This window comes from Palaemon carinicauda, chromosome 42, assembly GCF_036898095.1.
Source record: "Palaemon carinicauda isolate YSFRI2023 chromosome 42, ASM3689809v2, whole genome shotgun sequence".
NCBI classification, from domain to species: domain Eukaryota; kingdom Metazoa; phylum Arthropoda; class Malacostraca; order Decapoda; family Palaemonidae; genus Palaemon; species Palaemon carinicauda.
In genome coordinates this window covers 47,112,764-47,132,763 of record NC_090766.1, presented here as the reverse complement: position 1 = coordinate 47,132,763, position 20,000 = coordinate 47,112,764, and the positions used below count along the sequence as shown (strand labels likewise).

At 31.2% G+C, this 20,000-nt stretch overlaps 1 protein-coding gene across 1 annotated transcript in view; it reads right to left on the bottom strand.

The window, feature by feature from the left end:
- cyst (rho guanine nucleotide exchange factor 18 cysts) overlaps positions 1-20,000 on the bottom strand; it is a gene marked incomplete at its 5' end in the record, with an annotated part of 122,514 nt that overhangs the window by 70,352 nt on the left and 32,162 nt on the right. Inside the window, 2 exons of the mRNA XM_068364860.1 lie at positions 11,406-11,540; positions 14,861-15,054. Of these exons, the coding sequence (XP_068220961.1) occupies positions 11,406-11,540; positions 14,861-15,054 (329 nt within the window). The remainder of the gene's footprint in view (positions 1-11,405; positions 11,541-14,860; positions 15,055-20,000) is intronic.

Here is a 20,000-nt window from a genome sequence, read left to right as displayed (position 1 = left end):
ACCTGACAACACTGAGATTTCCAAACAATTCTTCTTCTCCCAAAGGGTTAACTACTGCACTGTAATTGTTCAGTGGCTACTTTCCTCTTGGTAAGGGTAGAAGAGGCTCTTTAGCTATGGTAAGCACCTCTTCAAGGAGGACACTCCAAAATCAAACCATTGTTCTCTAGTCTTGGGTAGTGCCATAGCCTCTGTACCATTGTCTTCCACTGTCTTGGGTTAGAGTTCTCTTGCTTGAGGGTACACTCGGGCACACTGTTCTATCTAGTTTCTCTTCCTCTTGTTTTGTTAAAGTTTTTATAGTTTATATAGGAAATATTTATTTCAATGTTTTTACTGTTCTTAAAATATTTTAATTTTACTTGTTTCCTTTCCTCATTGGGCTATTTTCCCTGTTGGGGCCCCTGGGCTTATAGCATACTGCTTTTCCAACTAGGGTTGTAGCTTAGCATATAATAATAATAAATAATAATAATAATAATATTAATAACAATAATAATATTATCATTTTCATTATTATTATTATTATTATTATTATTATTATTATTATTGAAAGGAGATGATTAACCAGCCCAAGGAGTCAAACTCAACTCTTACAGACCTGGCCAGAGATGATTGGAAAAGGAGAGATGACCAGGAAAGAAGTAATTAGGGGCAGTGGAAGGATCAGGAAATGAGCTGAGGGAATATAGAGCACTCATCAACCTTGCCGTCCAGCTCAATGGCGATGGTCAGATAGGATACACAATTCAAAGTGTTTCACTCGGTGACTATAGTCAATTTTTTTAAGTGAGGCAGATTTGCACCGACTCGCAGGGGTGACCTTTTAGCTCGGAAAAGTTTCCTGCTATCTGATTGGTTAGAATTATCTTGTGCAACCAATCAGCGATCAGGAAACTTTTCCGAGCTAAAAGGGCACCCCTGCGAGTCGGTGCAAATGTGCCTCACTAAAAAAAAAATTACTATAGTCCTGTACGACTGACACGGGAGACGGTAATTACACCCATTCGGAAGTTCCCGCAAGACCCTCTTCCGGTTTCTTAATTCACGAAATTTTACGCAATAAAGGTTTAAAGGGCGCCCATGAATGGCAGAGTCTAGGGACAGTGACATTTCCCTATCAAGCAGCACAATGCCCTGGAGACTGACCATAAATACATATGATAAGCGCCCTAGCGCCCTCTACCCCAAAACTAGGACCAAGGAGGACCAGACAGTGGCTGCTGATGACTCAGCAGATAGACATATAGGCTCCCCCAAACCCTCATTACTTAGCTCACAAGGATGTTAAGGTTGCAACGACCAAAGGAACTAACGGTTTTGACCGGAACTCAAACCCCAGTCTGGCGTTCACCAGTCAGGGACGTTACCACATTGGTCACTGCATTAGATTAACAAAGGCTTGGATCACTCACGTGGTATCGCGTTGGTAACTAGATATAATCCGAACTTTACTTCAGCGAGTAGATGAATAGATACAAAACCAATAGATATTTTGTATGGTAGTCACCACCCAAAATATCTATTTATCTCTAAGAACAAAAGAAGTTAAACCTTTAGTTTTTTAAAATTCACAAATTTTAAGTAATTTGTATTTTTCCTAACAGTACTTACCTCGAACTACTTTCTTGGGAGGAGAATCCCAGATACTCCTAAGAAAGTAGTTCGAGGTAAGTACTCCGTGTTGGACCAAACTTACTTTATACCAACGTAACTTTAAAAGACAGAAATGAAAAAGAAATGAAAATACTGCAAGTTTTAGAAGGCACTTTTCTTTAGGAAAAAATAAAATGGCATTTTATCCAAAATTAAAATATACCAACATATACCAATAGGGAAAGGGGCAGTCGTGTTTTAGGATCGTAAAAATAGCGAAATTGATAAGAATATAAGTGATACTTTTGGAAGAAATTAAGAATAATTATGGGGATATAAGTAATAATTCTGGGGGAACTAGCTGACGCCCAAAGGACGGATCTAAATACTGTACTAAAAATCAGATCCATCTAAAACTTTATCAGACTTTCTACATGCCTAAAGATAACAAGACAAATATATGTAAGCAGCACAAAACATGACCAAAAATACTTTTAAAGGAAACAGTCAATCGATACACGAATCACACTGATTATAGCTTTTTTTTTACGGAAACATAAATATGAAAAAAAAAAAAAAATAAGAATATTTTCAAACTAAATTAAAACAACACCGTCAGTTTTTCATGATTTATATATATATATATATATATATATATATATATATATATATATATATATATATATATATATATATATATATATATATATATTATATATATATAAACTAAGAATATTTTCAAACTAAATTAAAACAACACCATCAACCTTTCGTGATATTATGGATATATATATATAAATATAATATATATATATATATATATATATATATATATATATATATATATATATATATATATATATATATATATATCTTTTCCATCTTAACTAGCCCTTTTCTTTTCTGAAGCAAACGGCACTAGGTCATCGCCGTCCGGTTTGTCAAAAACAAAAAAAAAGTGTTTAGAGTGAGGTTGCTGGGCTGTCCCACAAGTGCACATTTACAGCAGGCCGAGCCAGTAATCCGAGAGTGAATTTAGCAAACAGGGGGTGAGAGCTGTAACACTAAATCATGAGGTAGCTCCAAAGGCCGTTGTTACCTTTCATTCTTTTCGCAATGTATACAAGGGATGTAGTTGCGAGCCACATGACCCTCTGCAGATATACAGTCTAACGTTCAGCTAGCACTCACCAGCCCAGGTAATCCGGATACCAGTAGTGATTTATCAATGCGAGAAATGGCATTTATTATCAATTACAAAAAGGGAAATGAGAAGTAAAACCGTGATAATTTAATGATGATCAAGTTAGCTAAAGAGAAACGGATTCTTAATCCAACGGAATTTTTATTAAAAAACGTGACAGTTTCTTTGAAGTAATAAAACTTGTATTTGAATTGAAAATACGGAACAGACACATGCCAAGATAGCCAAAGGTATGGAGAACCTGTTGACAAAAATTCAGATAGAGATAATAAGTAAAACAAACGAAAAACCTTAAGTAAAGAAAACTATTTGAAGTAATATTCTAAAATAATAGGCAATATAATTAAATAACTAATGTATAATTAAATATATAACACAAAACTATGATATATGGAATTAATCACAACATAAAACAAGGAACGTAATAATTATAAAGAGCAGATAAATGAAAGAAAATTTGTGCAATCAACTGACTGGAGACAAGTACGAAAATTTTACAAAATTGCAAGTATCAAAAGGCAGAAGAGGAAGAAATCCAACGCAGTAATGTGTCCTCAATAACATCATACGTCCTTCATCGTCTCAAGAGAATAAACATTAGCGTATATAGGGGACAGAGTGATTGGTACGCATATAAATCATGGGGAATGTCTGACTAATCATAATACGGTGAGCAGGAAATTCAGCTAATCGAGTAGGTTAAGCAGACTTGATGAATTATGTATTTACAAACATACATACATACATACATGAATACACACATACATACACACATATATATATATATATATATATATATATATATATATATATATATATATATATATATATATATATATATATATATATATGCAGAAGAACCCCAGGGAAAATGAAAATACGAAATATACGCTTAAGTCCTGACTAGTTTCGTGATACTTCTTCAGAGGACTGATTTATTGAGAGAGTTTTCTTTACATTTTATAGGGAAAGCAAACGTAGGAACATACATATAGAGATTTAGAGAACAATGACACTCCCTGACCAGCTACCTGGGCTTGGGTCAGGTGTTAAGTGGGCGGAGTCCCCAAGCTCATTAGACACCTGCCAAAAAGGGTCATTTATAGTGGCAGGTAAATTCTTGTTTTTTTTTACTTTCAGTACAGTTTATTTATATGAAAACACTGTAGCCTTATCTATATAAATACATAAGCAAAACATACACATACATACATATATATATACATACATATACACATAAATATACATATATACACATAAATACATATATATACACATACATACAATACATACATACATATGTATATATACATTTATATACATTATTATCTTGAGCATATTTAGACCTAAGCTACCATTCATTAAAGGCTACAATTATTTTATATAGTATGCATAAGTAGATTAGCACTATATAGTGTTATGCTAGATATAAGTATTGATATATACATGATTATATGTTTATGATATTAATGCTGTATGTATATAAATGTATATATACATACGTATGTATGTATATGTATGTATGTGTATATGTGTATATATATGTATATATGTATATGTATGTATATATATATGTATGTATATATATGTATGTATATGTATGTTTTGCTTATGTATTTATATAGATAAGGCTACCGTGTTTTCATATAAATAAACTGTACTGAAAGTAAAAAAAAAAACAAGAATTTACCCGCCACTAGAAATGACCCTTTTTGGCAGGTGTCTAATGAGCTTGGGGACTCCGCCCACTTAACACCTGACCCAAGCCCAGGTAGCTGATAAGGGAGTGTCATTGTTCTCTAAATCTCTATATGTATGTTCCTACGTTTGCTTTCCCTATAAAATGTAAAGAAACCTCTCTCAATAAATCAGTTCTCTGAAGAAGTATCACGAAACTAGTCAGGATTTAAGGGTATATTTTGTATTTTCATTTTGTATATATATATATATATATATATATATATATATATATATATATATATATATATATATATATATATATATATATATATACACACAACATATATATATATATATATATATATATATATATATATATATATATATATATATATATATATACACATATATATACACAGTATATATATTAATATATATATATATATATATATATATATATATATATATATATATATATATATATTATATAGTATATATATAATACATACATATATGTGTATATATATAATACATATATATATAATATATGTATATATATACATATATATATATATATATATATATATATATATATATATATATATATATATATACAGTATATATATATATATATATATATATATATATATATATATATATATATATATATATATATATATATATATATATATATATATAATTGCTTTTCTGTTTCTCAAGCATTGAGTATTTCATAAAATCTGTGCAAGAATAAGAGCTATGATAAAATGTGTTACTGTTGCTATCATAAAAGAATATTTGTTAAAATATGTAGGAAATAATATACAGCATTAAGGAATTTTGGCAATAAGGCCCACCAACTGGGACAGGTGAGGTCTTTAGTTGTGGAAAGATAAAACTCTTCCTAACTTTTGTTTATTAACATTGGTAACAAGTAGGATCTCAAATTAAATTTTCATGGAGACAAGAATGAAAATTACCGTTGACAGCAAAATCCTTCAAATTATTGGTGAATTAAAATATAAAATTCACCAGTAGAGTCAATTCGACAATAAAACTTCTCTTAGTTCATTTTTCTTTTTTACTTTCAAACACGAGCAGTACTATAACTATTTCTCTCTTTTTTAAAATACCTTCAAAAGCCAGATGACTGTTATTCCACATTTTTAAAGACAATCGACGCTCCCTGTGATAACATCCTCTTCGCGCCCCAAATTTGTAATCCAATCCAACCCACGCACAACCACACTCACACACAAGCGAACGCTACCAAAGCAAAACATCCTGCAATTTAAAAAGTCTATTCTGCCACTAGTTCAACAGTCAAAACAAGGAAACTCATACACATGTACATTCTGAAGTGTCAACATCCCTGACCCAAACTTGTGTAAACTACACCACATACACCTCAGTATAAACAAAAAGCAAAGGCAGCTTTACTCTCTCACCATTAAACCATAGTTAGAGCCAGGCGGTGTAATAGGGGGATGATTGAGACCACGTGACCTGGTGACCTTTTCTTCCACGCATGATATGACAACATAAAACGTAAACCCGGTCCAACACTCGCCCCCCGAGGACATATTATTTGTTCCTTTAGCCTGTTGGTCGCTATTTGTGAAGATCTAGTCACCTTTGACATTTCTTCGTTAGAATATGTTTTTTTCTTATCTTCTCTCGCTTATAAGTCCCATGGCCGTAGAACGCCTCGACCTACGCTTTAAAAGATAAACATAGTCGTTAAAATATTCACCTTGAGCATTTAAACTGTTAGCTAAGTTAACGAGTTAGTATTTTCTTTCTCTTTATTCGACATAAAGGATATTATGTTAGAATCGCCAAGCACCAAGCATTAGTTGCCTTCATGCTGTTAAGAAACCATTGATTTTGTATTTACGTAATTCTGTGGGTCGCTTTCAACTTTTTTACTGACTGACCACGGGGTAATCTGATTTAACATATTTTGAAGAAATAAAAACACATCACGTTCACCAAAGAAGTAATTTCTTATTAGAGTAAATTTAAATTCAATATAAATAATTCCAAGTTAAAAATGTTCTTGTTTACATGGTTCAAATACGCAAATCATATAAAATAAATGAAGTTTTTTACTTTTATTTCCTTACACCAAAAAATGTAATTCAAGTTTATCCTACTGCTTGATTATCTGTTTGAAAAGCAATAAGGACAATTCTTGATAGATATTTGGAAATAAGAATCTGATACAAACACAATCTCTCTCTCTCTCTCTCTCTCTCTCTCTCTCTCTCTCTCTCTCTCTCTCTCTCTCTCTCTCTCTCTCTCTCTCTCTCTCTCTCTCTCTCTCAATGACAGGTATTGTCAACTTTGAATATTTATTCTACTTTGTCTGTAGAAGACAAACCTTCCAATAAGGAAGGAATTAAAAAAAAAAAACTGAAGATCACACACACACGTATATATATATATATATATATATATATATATATATATATATATATATATATATATATATATATATTTATATATATATATATATATATATATATATATATATATATATATATATATATATTTATATATATAAATATATTTATATACATATAAATATATATATATATATATATATATATATGTGTGTGTGTGTGTATGTACTGTATGTATATATATGCGTGTGTGTGTGTGTGTTTATCTATTCAATCGAAACATTGGGATGTAAATGTCTATTCATAAATCAGAAATTTAGAAATTTCTTTGCTGAAAAAAAAGTGGTTATAAATTCCTTTACAGGAGCAACAGTTTGTTACTTTAAAAGTTCTATTGATAGTATATCATTATACACACGTTTAAACAAAATATTTATATATGATATGATAATAACTTTTTAGATTACTTTACACATATTATCTTGGAAAAAATAAATTCTCTACCAATAACAATAATATTTATGTAATAATTTTCTTATTACTGTTCTACTTCACTGGAAATGTAAGAAATTAAACTGTCCCGGGATGAACCAATGCTGCTCTATTATCATAAATCTCAAGACTAGAGCGTCTTTAATGATATGCAAAAATCTGTCAGTGGAGCAGCGACATCAAAATGTGCGGGAAAAAAAAATTCCATACAGTAAAATACACGTGATAAAACTTCGTATCACAGATTAGGGAAAATTTAAATATATAATATATATAATTATACAGTAAAAATATAAAATATATGTACATATCAATACATACTGTACATACATATATATATATATATATATATATATATATATATATATATATATATATATATATATATATATATATATGTGTGTGTGTGTGTACACATACATATACATACATACACACAATAATAATAATAATAATAATAATAATAATAATAATAATAATACTCCGCTTATCATCAAGGTGTTTTCTAATAAATTCACCATACATTTCCAGATACTTTGTGTGTATATATATACACACATACATATACGGTATATTCTATATATCTGGTGATATATATATATATATATATATATATATATATATATATATATATATATATATATATATATAATTATATATATATATTATATATATATACATACAGACGTACATACATACATACATATACAGTATATTGTATATATATGGTGTATCAAATCGTTTTGATTTTTATGCAGTATTAACAACAAACATCATAAAACGTTATAACAAAAAAACACCAAATTGGACAACCTCTGATACATCTCCTTTAACCGACCCTGGAAATATAGAGAAGACACCACCATATTCAGCGGTTCCAATTTTCATTTGACCTTCGTGATGGGCTCAACTGGTTCAAACGAAAAGGAAAGGTTCCCATTTTCATTTGACCTTCGTGATGGGCTCAACTGGTTCAAACGAAAAGGAAAGGTTCCCATTTTCATTTGACCTTCGTGATGGGCTCAACTGGTTCAAACGAATAGGAAAGGTTCCCATTTTCATTTGACCTTCGTGATGGGCTCAACTGGTTCAAACGAAAAGGAAAATTTTTCTGGTTTCAGTTCCAGTACCGTCAGGATAAATGCTCACCAGAACGTCAGCCGGGCAAGCCCAACCCCTCACTGTGGTGCCCTACCACAGCAGTGGCCTCCCCAGTAAACAGCTTAAACTCTAGGTCCCAGGCAGGGATCGTTCTGCTGCCATGCGAATGCAAGGCAAACACGTTACCACTGTACTAGCCAAAAGGCTAGTTAAAATTGCTACTTTTTTGTTAATGAACGCCGTGAGAGATTCATTTACGATAATTCACATGCCTATTGATCTAGTAGTTGGTCAGTTAGAATGAGAAATATGCTGATTAGTAGTCAGAAGTTAGGGCTTCACATATAAAAATGTTTACACACGCATTGCAACTGCCTACTCCCAAAATGAACATGTATGCATATATATATATATATATATATATATATATATATATATATATATATATATATATATATATATATATATATATATATATATATATACACATACATACATACATACATATATACGCATGTATATATTTATATATACACACACACACACACGAGTGTGTGTAATATAGAATTGGATAAATATGAATGTATAGTAAAGATATCGGAATTTTTTTTTCATTTTCTCAAATTTCTTGAATTCTAATATAATTCATGAAATTTGAGAATGTTAAAGAATGTTATCATGCACCCAATATTTTCTTTCTATTACACAGTACTGACATTTTCCAGATTTTGTGAAAAAAAGCTTAGTTATCACGAATGAATTTACCTTGTTTTTTTTTTATTATAACCGTTACCGACGTTTTATTGTTTTTTAAAAAAATTATTAAGGTTTGTTTTTCTCTCTCTCTGCTGCAAACACATTTATGGTTCCAAGTATGTTGATAATTAATGGCTGTGCGTGTCTGTCTTTTTATAGTAACAACAATGACGACATGCGCATGAACAGGGTAGAACATGCAAAAGAGAGAGAGAGAGAGAGAGAGAGAGAGAGAGAGAGAGAGAGAGAGAGAGAGAGAGAGAGAGAGAGAGAGAGAGAGAGAGAAATTCGACACCGAGATCTCTTTAAAACATACAACACAGATTCACACTTAAACATAACATTCATGCATTTAAACTTACAACACTGCTCTGCCTCAAAACAAAATACGCAAAAAATAAATAAATAAATAAATATATAAACATATCCAAACCAAAAATAAGCTTCGGGCAAATTTCTGGCAGTCGCAAAAAATAAAAAATAAAATAATTGTCAACACGTCTTCACGAACAACTTCATTCCAGCAATAATTGCTTTTTTAATTTCTTTCGATGGTATTCCAGATTTTAACACACACGGCAAAATATCAATTATGAAAATTATAATGATGATGATAATAATCAAAATCTTATAACAGAACTGAAGAGTCCTTTGGTAAAGGATACGGGAAACATTATAGCAAGGGGGTCATCAAATTGTGTGGAAGAGTAATCCCCATTAATGATAGTAACAACTCTTCTCACTAAGGTATCACTCACTATATTTCTTGTGAATACTCCGCTATGAACACCATTCGAAAGGGAAAGAATAAACTAAATTTTGACCAAAGGACTACCATGCTAGCAACTAGGATTCTTGGATGGCAATCTGAATTGCTGGTATGAGGCTCACGTTGAATTGCTTCCTGATTTATTATGAATGTGGGAATGTGTTTACGTAAACATGAACTTGAGCAAAAAGAGGATATGCATTTAAGTTTTCCAGGAGTAAAGTGTATACCATGGGCGTTTATATGTATACACAGCGACTGTATGTGCATGAATAACATCAAAGTAATATCATAGTATGCTATAATGGTGCACAAAGTATGTATGAATACCCACACAGGTTTTTATACATGTTAGGCTTAATTACTTTAAGTAGTTATACTCTGCATTGTTTCCTCCATAGAAAATTTTTATTATTATGTGCAAGTCAATCAATATACTTCAAGTATTACATAGGCACTTTGTCTTAAACAAAGACGATGTCAACAAAATACCTGAAATTCTTAGGCGATTCACTTATATCTCAGCCATTAAACTATTCTTTACTTGCATTTTAAATAATAAAAAACCACTTCCGACGGAGACATTTTCTTTATCTTTAAGTAGTTTGAGATTCGTTGTATTTTCTACACACAAAAAACACTGTTTTGTATAAACGTCACAACAGTAATTACACAAACAGATCACCTCTTCACCTTACCGTGATAACCACCAGTTATCGTCACCATAGTTACCCCCATCACATCAATGAACTAAGTTATATAAATGAACATTTAAAAAGACACGTGAACATATCTGCGATTGTATCATCTGGCTATTAACATGTAAAAACACTACTACTGTAAGTGAATCAAATGACTTGCACAGTTTTTCCTACTATGTAAAACGTGATATGGTTGCTGAGAGAGAGAGAGAGAGAGAGAGAGAGAGAGAGAGAGAGAGAGAGAGAGAGAGAGAGAGAGAGAGAGAGAGAGAGAGAGTCATCCAATTAAAGTAGTTGAACTTCTAATACGGACGGAAATCGTGCACTACTATCGTAATATTTTAGATGCGGACTCTCTTGCTTGCGGGGGTTGGGAAGGGGAGCAGATTCAACAAATGACTAAGGATCTACTACAAAAAAAATAACGACTGACCAAGACAATGCCACTAACGGTATGTAAATAGATAAGGAGAGCCTAGAGTTGAAAATAAAAAAAAAAGAAAACAAGATTCATGAGCAGTGAAAGGTGCAAAATAGATGACAAAAATACGGTGAGAAGAAAGGAAATTAATCGAATATCAAAACATAAGAAAGAGAAAAGAGGGGGAAATAAAATGAAGAGTTGCAGCGGTAAAAAAAAAAGTAACATACATACACGCACGCGCGCGCGCGTACACACACACACATATTAGTAAACTTACTTGACTCCCAACTTGGTAGCGACTCGCTTCCATTGGGAGAAGCCGGAAAGCCTTCGGACGGGGCTGGAGACACAGCCACTGTTGGGGCGGGTCGGGGGATTAGCAGCGGGCCTCGCGGGCCACGACAAGCATCCACTGTAGGGGTGTGGGGGCCAGAAGGGGGCCAATGGGTTAGTGGGGGAACACCACCCACCCCCTTTTTTATACAGTGATAAAAATAAAAGAAAAAACACAAACACCCAACAACGATCAAATAGTATCCATGTTTCCTCTCTTTCCAAAAAGAAAAAAATAAAATGGTAAAGGCTCCCTTTAATTTTTTCAAAACAAAACTAGGAAAAGATTAATCATTGATCAACATTTCTGTTACTTTCAAATATTTTCTATTTCTTTCAAGAAATGTCCTAAAATTTCCTTTCCTGAATTTTCTGTTTCTTTTCCTTTTCATATTAACTTCACTCTAAAGAGAAAATGGCACCAGATACTTTTGAAGTCATTATTATAAGGGCCATCTGGTGGCTTGGTAGCGTTAGGGAACGGTTTTTACTTTGATTGAATGTTTTCACCAACAAATCATCAAAAACGAAAAACAAAATACACTTTCCAGTTGACAACAAATGAAATTTGATGAAGCAACTGGGAAATGAAAATAATTGTCGATAAGCAAACGAAAAACATCGCGCAAAACTAATAACTAAAACTTAAAATGAATGGATAGATAAAAAGATAAATATAAGGAAAGAATTTGCATAGAAATCAGGGTAACCTTTTTGAGATGGGAGCTAATCGCAAAACAATGAGACAAAAGAAAAATAAAATAAAATGGGATGTTTAGGATACTAAGTAGTTGTTGACCAAGACGAAATTTCCATAAGCTAGGTAAAGACATTAAGTGAAAGCGTCCACCAACATCACGTTGGAAGAGTGAGAAAAAAAAGGGGGCTATTCTGGTGACCTACAAACCATATATAGAACTGCTGCCACACTGGAGTTTGTCCCTTCAAAGAAAGACGCGCAGCAACAGAGAGCTCTTGAACACACAATATTGGAAGCGTGACCCAATTGGACTGGACTCGCTGGAATCGACAATACTTACTTCAAAGGAAACAAAGATGATACAGTGACTAGGGCAAAAAGGGAGGAGGGGCAATATATCACCTGGAGGCGTAAACTGGACGGGGGGGGAAGGCTTTTTTGACCTTCTGAGCATATTACCGACTTACAGCTGAAGCAGAGAGCAAACTACGATTGCTGTGATCGTGCTCGCGTGCTCGCAAAACTTCGTGTGTGTTGTACGTGTACTATACCAAAAATAGAATGTTATTACTTCTTTTGTTCTGTTAAGTGCTTTCGGGCATGCAGTGATGAACTGTGATGAAAAGGAAAAACTAAATAAAGATCAAACTGTAGGTCCACAATCTCGTGTCTTAGCCAAAAAGGTCGGGAAAATTAAATCCCAATTTTCATTTCCTTTTCTTCTCCAACCTGATCTCGCTTGCTTCACTTCCAAAGATTCGTATAAAAAACAGTATTCCTCATGTGACAATCGTCTCAAAAGAATGCTAATTATATCCAATCGTATCAAAACAGAGCGTGTGGACCAACCTGGTGTGTGATTGTGTGCGAAAGTAGAAAAATAATAATTCCGAACATGAGGAAAAACTAAAAGGTATCGACTCTAATAATAAAGTCTAATGAACGATGACTGTGCAATGACTTCTTCACCTCTAGTCTTAAGCTAAGGCGTATTTGCTAGGTGTGTTTTAAAAGGTTCTCGTTATTGCCAATACTAAGAAAAAGAAGAAATAGTATGGTCAAAGGACTTGTCCAGCAACATCTTAAAAAAAAAGTCAATCAATATTCGCAAAATATTTCAGTAAAATTAGTTTGAAATATTGCGACAGATTTCACCAAACATGTCCCTTGTCCTCTGGTGTGATTCGTTGCTGACTACATCACGTCTTTGAGAAAGATAGAGAGAGAAAAAAGAAAGAATATAAAAAGAAGCAGCAAAATCAACTGGATATAAAAAATGTAGGCAAATGAAAATTTATCATCACTTTGCAAACTTATCCAATATGGCAAAATTTGAAATCATAATACCAAGCAGCCAACTGAACGACAGGTTTACCTATTTCTGTAAGACCGACAAAAAAAAAATCTATTATTGCTTTTGATTCATCGCTTTTTTTGTTAACATCAAAGAGACGCCTTGGCGGCTGGAACAACAACAACAAAGATACAAATATATATATAAAAAAATAGGTAAACCCGTCCCAAAAACGACTTTTAGCAGAAACGGTTTTTTTTTTTTTAGTCTTTAAAAGCAAACGGTGCAATTTGGCAAATAAAAAATGCCCAGAACAGTCTTTCATGACATCAGAGCGTATTACAGTCCAAAAGGGAATGAAGGGAGGGGGGCTGGGACGGGTCAATTTTCAAGATGCAAACTTATAAAAGAAATCCAGAAAGAAAATCAATGTCATTTTCAAATGATACATAAGACAGATTCGTCAATAATAAAAGGAAGAAAAGAAAATAATCAAGAAACCGCACAAATGTGGAACAAACAAAAGACGAATAAAAAAATGACAAAAATGCACATATTTATGGAACAAAGTGAAAACACAACCAACTTATTGAATGGGAAAAATCTTTATTTAGGTTGTACTTTTTTCATTATTTTTTTTTTTTTTTTTAAATTTTACTGAAAATGATTTACACAGTTTTTATTCAAGACACTTGATCGTCTTACTGTCATACCTCGTAATGAGTTATTGCCACCACAAGGTTCAAACGAGGTCAACTAACTAACTACTCTATGTCCTGAAGAAATCATCTATGAAAAAGTAAAATGTCAAAGGCCTGATATCATTCAACGCATGAATCAAAACTGCTTTAAATGCAATGGATACAATTAGGGAAGAAATCATGACATCACTTGAAATTACGTCATATACTAATTTACTTAAGAGAAAAGCACTTGCTTGACATGATTTCAGACCTCTGACAGTTAAATATGTTTTAACAAAGGAAGAAGTACTCAAGTCTCTACAGCGCATCAATGAATGCACTTAGCTCGTCTAGCTTTTACTTAGCACTGCCTCTAATATTAGTTAAAGTATGAAAATATTTATGCCACTATCAAGCATTAAGTAAAATGAAGATCAAAAACAAACAGACGCTGTTCTATTCCTTTCTTCAAGCCTGCCTCTGATGACAAAGAAAAAAAAGAAAAAGCGAAAAAGAAAAAAAAATACATTTGTCCTATTGATGGTTCAGAGGCATCGAAAAATATCCAAACGTCTCAGGACTATCCCTTTCTTCTAGTTTGCCTCTTGAGGAATAAAACAAAAAACAAACAAAAGAATGAAAACATTTGTCCTATTAATGGTTGAAGATCAGAGGCTTCCAGAAATATAAACTCCAAACAACCTCTCCTTTCTCTGCCTTACCTTGGCGAAGACACACTGGTGGGGCGCGTCGGCGAAGAGGAGTGAGCTGCCGCTGACCTCGAGCGGGCCACGGCCGCCGTCTGTGACTTAGAGGCCCCTGGTGCCCCGCCCGTGCCCGACACGGCGTAGGACCCCAAGCTGGCACTCTTCGTGTTGGTGCTCAGGCCCACCACTCCCCCAGGCTTTTGTATGACCTACAGAAACGCAATGAAGAGTATTTTTAAGATATGTCAGATATGTGTGCTTGTATGTTATATACTTTTACATGGTGCACATGGTACTAGGGTATCTAAAATATAATAATTCCTATGCTAAATAAACTAAATTATAAAGACGCTATGCTAAAAAGGATTCATGTACTATAACTAATGAACTATAAAAAGTTAAATATGATGGATATGTAAATGATGCTTTAACATCCATGTTTAATAGTTTCATGAGAAGTGGGGATGATACATTGATTCGATATATATATATATATATATATATATATATACTGTATATATATATATATATATATATATATATATATATATATATATAATACAGTATATACACGTATATAGTGTGCAAGCAAGTAGCGCGCACACACACACATATATATATACATATACATATATATATATATATATATATATATATATATAATTTATATATATATATGTATATGTATATATATATATATATATATATATATATATATATATATATATATATATATGTGTGTGTGTGTGTGTGCGTGTGTTGCTTTAACATCCATGTTTAATAGTTTCATGAGAAGTGGGGACGATACATTGATTCGATATATATATACTGTGTGTATATATATATATATATATATATATATATATATATATATATATATATATATATATATACTGTATACATATATATACTGTATATATATATACATATATATATATATATATATATATATATATATATATATAATACAGTATATACACGTGTATAGTGTGCAAGCAAGTAGCACACACACATACATACATACATACATATATATATATATATATATATATATATATATATATATATATATATTTATGTGTGTGTACATACTGTCTGCATATATGTGTATAGTAAATACACATACTCGCGTCTACGACTTAAATGGATAAGACACACCATGGTGTTATATCAACGTATATTTATATCAGACTGCATATGAACATCAAAAGTACCATAAGTGCGAGTTTACAAATAAAAAAAAATAAACATTATCTAAGAAATATTATAGCAAAATGTGCCAGTTAAGTTCATTAGTATAAACAAACTGCTAATATAATAGATTACAGTTATATATAAAAGTTTTTTTTCTCTTGTTCTGCAATGTAAAATTAAAATTCCATGCATCATGACCATACGAGTAATGCCCTGAAAAAAACGTCCTATTTCTTAATTTCCTAAATGTATTTAAAATCACAATACAGTAATGTAAATAACATGCAAAAATCACACGTTGAATATGAACAAATAAGATAATTTGTAGTATCTGCAACTAATATAAACACAAAAAAGAGAGAAATAGTCAAGAGAATAGACAGATAAAATATTCTTCACAGACACAAATACATTAGTCCTGATTCCTTAGAGGCTCATGGAAATTCAAACTATACTATGCAAAAAGTAATTTGGATAATCATTGACTTAGACAAATCAAGAAACACTGCTACTGAATAAATTGTTTATTCTAAGGTTAGAATATTATCTAAGATTAACTTAATCGTTGTAAGAAGTTTAAATTTAATATCACCTCACGGTACTGTTTGGAACCTCTCTCTCTCTCTCTCTCTCTCTCTTTTTTTTGCCCTTACACGACAACTTATAAAGAAATCAATGCGCAATTTCTTTCAATTGAGAGAGAACAGTTCTGAGCATCCAAGTATTTAAAATAAACTTAAAAAACATTTTATACAAATTTTAAATGCGTATCAGTATGTGTGTGTGTTCATGTAGATATATTTTATACTTACAGATGTATGTATGTATGTATGTATGTATGTATGTATGTATAATATATATATATATATATATATATATATATATATATATATATATATATATATATATATATATATATATATATATATATATATACATGTGTGTGAGTGCGTCTGTGTGTGTTTGAAAAGAAAATCGAGGTCATATGTAGCTGTGAATGTTAAATAAAATATCGAGTGGTGATATATATATATATCTATATATATATATATATATATATATATATATATATATATATATATGTATATATATATATATATGTATATATATATATATATATATATATATATATATATATATATATATCACCTCTCGATTTTTTTTTCTATAATTTTTCTTAATACACTTTTCACTAAAACCAAATAACAAAGCGAGAACTAGACAGAGCAGTTTTAACGTTTGGTAGGAAGAGTCGAACATATGAACTACACTTTGATTCAAAATATTATTTAGAAAATCTATCCGGTATTATTCTGATTGTTTGCAAACATGACTGTGTGATACTTGGTGAAAAATATAATTCAGTCATCGCAAATTTCCAATCCCAAAATAAGAAACCCACTGGCAGCTCGATAAAACCAATAACAATAAATATAACATCACCTATTGAATCTCATAGGCGTTTATCATTTATAATAATAATAATAATAATAATAATACAACTTTGAACCAAAACCACAATTCTGTGATTACTTATATTTATTTAATTATTTTTAGATGACCTTTTTCATTATATATTTTTAAAAAATGATAAAAACAAAAGGTGATAATCTAGACAGGCAGTCTTGGTTTCCAATTGTATAAAAATATAGCGAAAATTATCAGCTATTTTTTCTTTTCTTTACTACTCTATTTGTATAACTAACTCAAATATGTCGATTAATCCTACTTATATCATTAGTAATAAGTATAAGCCGCAATAAAATATATATGAGCGGAGGCTTAAAAGTGGTTCAAGAGTAGACGAAGTGCCGATGGCTACCAAGTTGTCCCTCGTCCTGGAGGCAAAACATGGAAATATATATCTACTGAGAGCCGAAGCGATGACCCAGTAGGGAAGGGAGACTCAAGGCGGTGGCTACGTATGACCAAGATAACAGAAAATTCAGTTTACTCGAGTTACGTCTGACATTAGAATTGGATTTATAGAATTTAGGTTATATGGGTTTTGTAGGGTGAGCCCAGGAGGAAAACCACATAATAACCTCCGTCCGGATGATGTAAAGTTAATACAATACGAATTATACATCTAGAAATGGCAACTTTCCTGTTGGTCTCGTCCAAATAAATCTACTTTTTAGTTTCTTTCTTTTTTTATAATTTACTGATTTTTCTTAAAACTGGTTTCGTGGATATTGCAAAGATTGTGTAAATCACAAGACAAAATTACAATACTATCAAAATAAATTTTCAGCAAAGTTTTCTACTTTCAGCGTCGCTGAATACTGCTGTATAATACAATTTTGATACCAAATAAGTTACTTTAAAAATCTTTAATATAACAGATCTTAATCACAATTTATCAGGAAATTCTCATAGATTTGAGTATCACAAAACTCCCAAAATTTTAATACAGTATAAAAATTATTCAAAACTGTGTCTACTGATCATATACCATCTAATGGTCTATAAAAAGTATTCTCAAACACTTATTATACTGTTGTATATATGGGCTTATAGTCCCGCTTCTACCAATATTTATTAAATTAAATATCCAAAAGAATCCATAAGAATTCAGTATTCTTACACGGTTTGGGTCGATTGTTACAGAAATGATGAAACCCTAATTCCAAGGTAGACTCGAACCCGCGCACGTTATGTTAGGAAAACGTTCTACATTTAAATGAGCAAGTTAGTTAAATGTGGATATAAAATTCCGTAGAGTTTATACCACACTCATGATGACATCCACTAGACCCCAAATAGCCAGCTCAATTGAATTCAAACCCACGCACGTTATGTTAGGAAAAGGTTCCTCATTTAAATGGGCAAGTTAGTTAAATGTGGATATAAAATACCGTGAGTTTATACCGCACTCATGATAATATCTACTAGACCCCTAGTAGCCTGCTCAATTGAATTAAAATAAAACATGCCTCAAATATGTTTTAAAATGAATATTCATGAATGATAATGAAATCAAAGTACAGATTTAAAATCAAACAGGCTTCAATGCTAAAGGTATACATTTCCAATGTTTAAGGATCAATAACTGATGACTTCCGGAATGTTTTCACCGAGGTTCAATTAACCTTTTCTTGTAATGAAAGTCAAACCTTCACCATGTTCGATAAATCAATTATTTCTTTATCAATCTTAAAAAAAAAAAAAAAAAAAAAAAAAAAAATATCTTCCTGAAGAGTAACAAAATATTTATGAGTAATTATTATATCTTTTTGTACCTGTTTGTTGTTACATGACTAGACCTTATGTTAACAAAGCGAACATGTCATTACATATATATGATTGTGTGATTTTTATCATCCTATTGTATAGTAAAATCTATAATTTTATGACACTAAACATAATGTTAACTTTAGAAATCTGAATGATTTTAAAAAGGTGAAGCATCAAAATGAACATTGTCATAGTTCTTCTGATAAATCAAGAACACCAGTTAGCACTTCGATTCAGATTTCTTTTAGAGTCTTTGCTTGCATGCCTGATATCTACCCTACTTTTCATTCGGAGAGCCTTGGGTTTCGATCCCAATGCGAGGTAATATATATATATATATATATATATATATATATATATATATATATATATATATATATATATATATATATATATATATATATATATATATATATATATATATATATATATATATATATATATATATATATATATATATATATATATATATTACCTCGCATTGGGATCGAAACCCAAGGCTCTCCGAATGAAAAGTAGGGGGGGGGGATATCATTTATTTATTTATTTATGTATGTATATATATACATTATATATATATATATATATATATATATATATATATATTATATATATACATATATATATATATATATATATATATATATATATATATATATATATATATATATATATATAAGAGGGTTCTGAACAAAGCACAAAAGTGTAGAGTAAGCTATCAACC